The 1,563-nt window shown below is 38.3% G+C and overlaps 1 protein-coding gene across 1 annotated transcript; it reads left to right on the forward strand.

Annotated features, from left to right (window-relative positions):
• Positions 1-925: 925 nt before the first annotated feature.
• Pmar_PMAR018251 (hypothetical protein) lies at positions 926-1,179 on the forward strand (the record flags this gene model as incomplete). The annotated part of the gene is made up of 1 exon (XM_002781544.1): positions 926-1,179. A coding segment is annotated over one exon (254 nt), but the record flags the coding sequence as incomplete, so codon positions are not given.
• Between the last annotated feature and the right edge of the window lie 384 nt (positions 1,180-1,563).

Genomic DNA, 1,563 nt, shown 5'->3' on the forward strand with positions numbered 1-1,563 from the left:
TAGAGACTGGTAGTGAGACTGAGATCTTTAGTTAGGAGTCCGCATACTGTATCATCTGAGATCAATCGCAAATGTCATTTTTATCTTCTTGAACGAGTCGCGTTTTTACAGTGTCAATTAATAACTTATTAATAATGCGCTATTAACAATACACGTTCACATTATCATAATACTGTCGCTACGACAGTAACGACAGTGTCGTACAACGCGGGTAGGTCCCTCAGCGACCGTCGCTGGGACAATGCGCCTACTTCACAATGTGAAGTTCACATCACACAAATCTCTAGCGAAAAGTATTGGAAGTAGACACGCGAATAATCTTGGGAATTGCTAGCGCGACGGACTTACCGGGCAGTTGCCAATTGCCAACTAGTAGATTATTGCTGTAATATAGGTGCAGGACTCCTGCAGCAGGAGTGGACTAGTATTTCATTATTCATTTACGTAGTTATCTAGTTTGAAACGATTCATTGCTTCGAGCGGCTGGAAAGCCCAATTTAAGCTCTGAAATAATTAAAAGTATAGTGCTTTGGTTCGAACCCTATACCGTTGCACTTACAAACACGAAACTTAACCACTGAACCATACACTCTACATAACAAGAACTTTTTAAGTGTTCTCCATGGCGACCTGTTATTGCTTCAACGTTCCCCAAGCGATTGGGTAAAATAATGCCAATATATATATTAATAGATTATAATGGCGCGCGATTTTTAGTTGGTTAAAATCGGGTTTGGCTAAATTCGGGCGGAGCCGTAGTCGTAACCGTAAGCGCTCGCCCGTGTGATCGATAAGTTAAGGTGGTGGTGATAATGGTGGTAGTAGTGGGCATTTTTCTCATTTGTTCTTTTCCTCCTCCTCCTTCGTCTTATCGTGTATGTTGAAAGTATCACGTGGTAATCTGAGTGGTGGTGGTTCATCATCTATGGCTGAACAATTATTCCCTGGGTATAAGGATAAGATATGGGCTATGATACCTGATGAATATAAACTTATTAAGATTAGGAATGATAATAATATATTCGAAAAAGGTATTAATAAACATAAAGCCTTTCAAGAAAGGTATATTACCTATAAGGATAATATAGAACAACGTTTTATACCATCACAAAAGTATAGGAAACCATCAATTGATTGGAGAAGACAACAGGCCAGAGGTACACTACATATTGGAAGATGGTAATAATAACAACAACAACAGTCAGGAGTAGTAGTAGTAGTATTATAGGTATGAAGGGCCTGATGGTAGTGATTATCGTCCTAATAATACAGTTGATAGGATGAAGGAATTAATACCATTTACTGATAAGGAATGGTCATTAAGGCAAGGTCAACGTACTTGGGATGGTCTTAAGTTTGTTATCATATGTTGGGGAGGTAATAATAATAATTAATAATAATAATGTATGGTATTGGTATTATTGTTAGTATGGATGGGATGGAAGATGACTCAGACTTATCCTATTGTATGGTGTGATGAACAACAACAAGAAGAAGAAGAAGTGGAGTAGGATTGTACGAGACCTAATGTGATGGTGACTGATCATAATAGTAGTAGTAGCA

The sequence above is a fragment of the Perkinsus marinus genome, assembly GCF_000006405.1.
Source record: "Perkinsus marinus ATCC 50983 genomic scaffold scf_1104296941856, whole genome shotgun sequence".
In the NCBI taxonomy this organism is placed as follows: Eukaryota; Perkinsozoa; order Perkinsida; family Perkinsidae; genus Perkinsus; species Perkinsus marinus.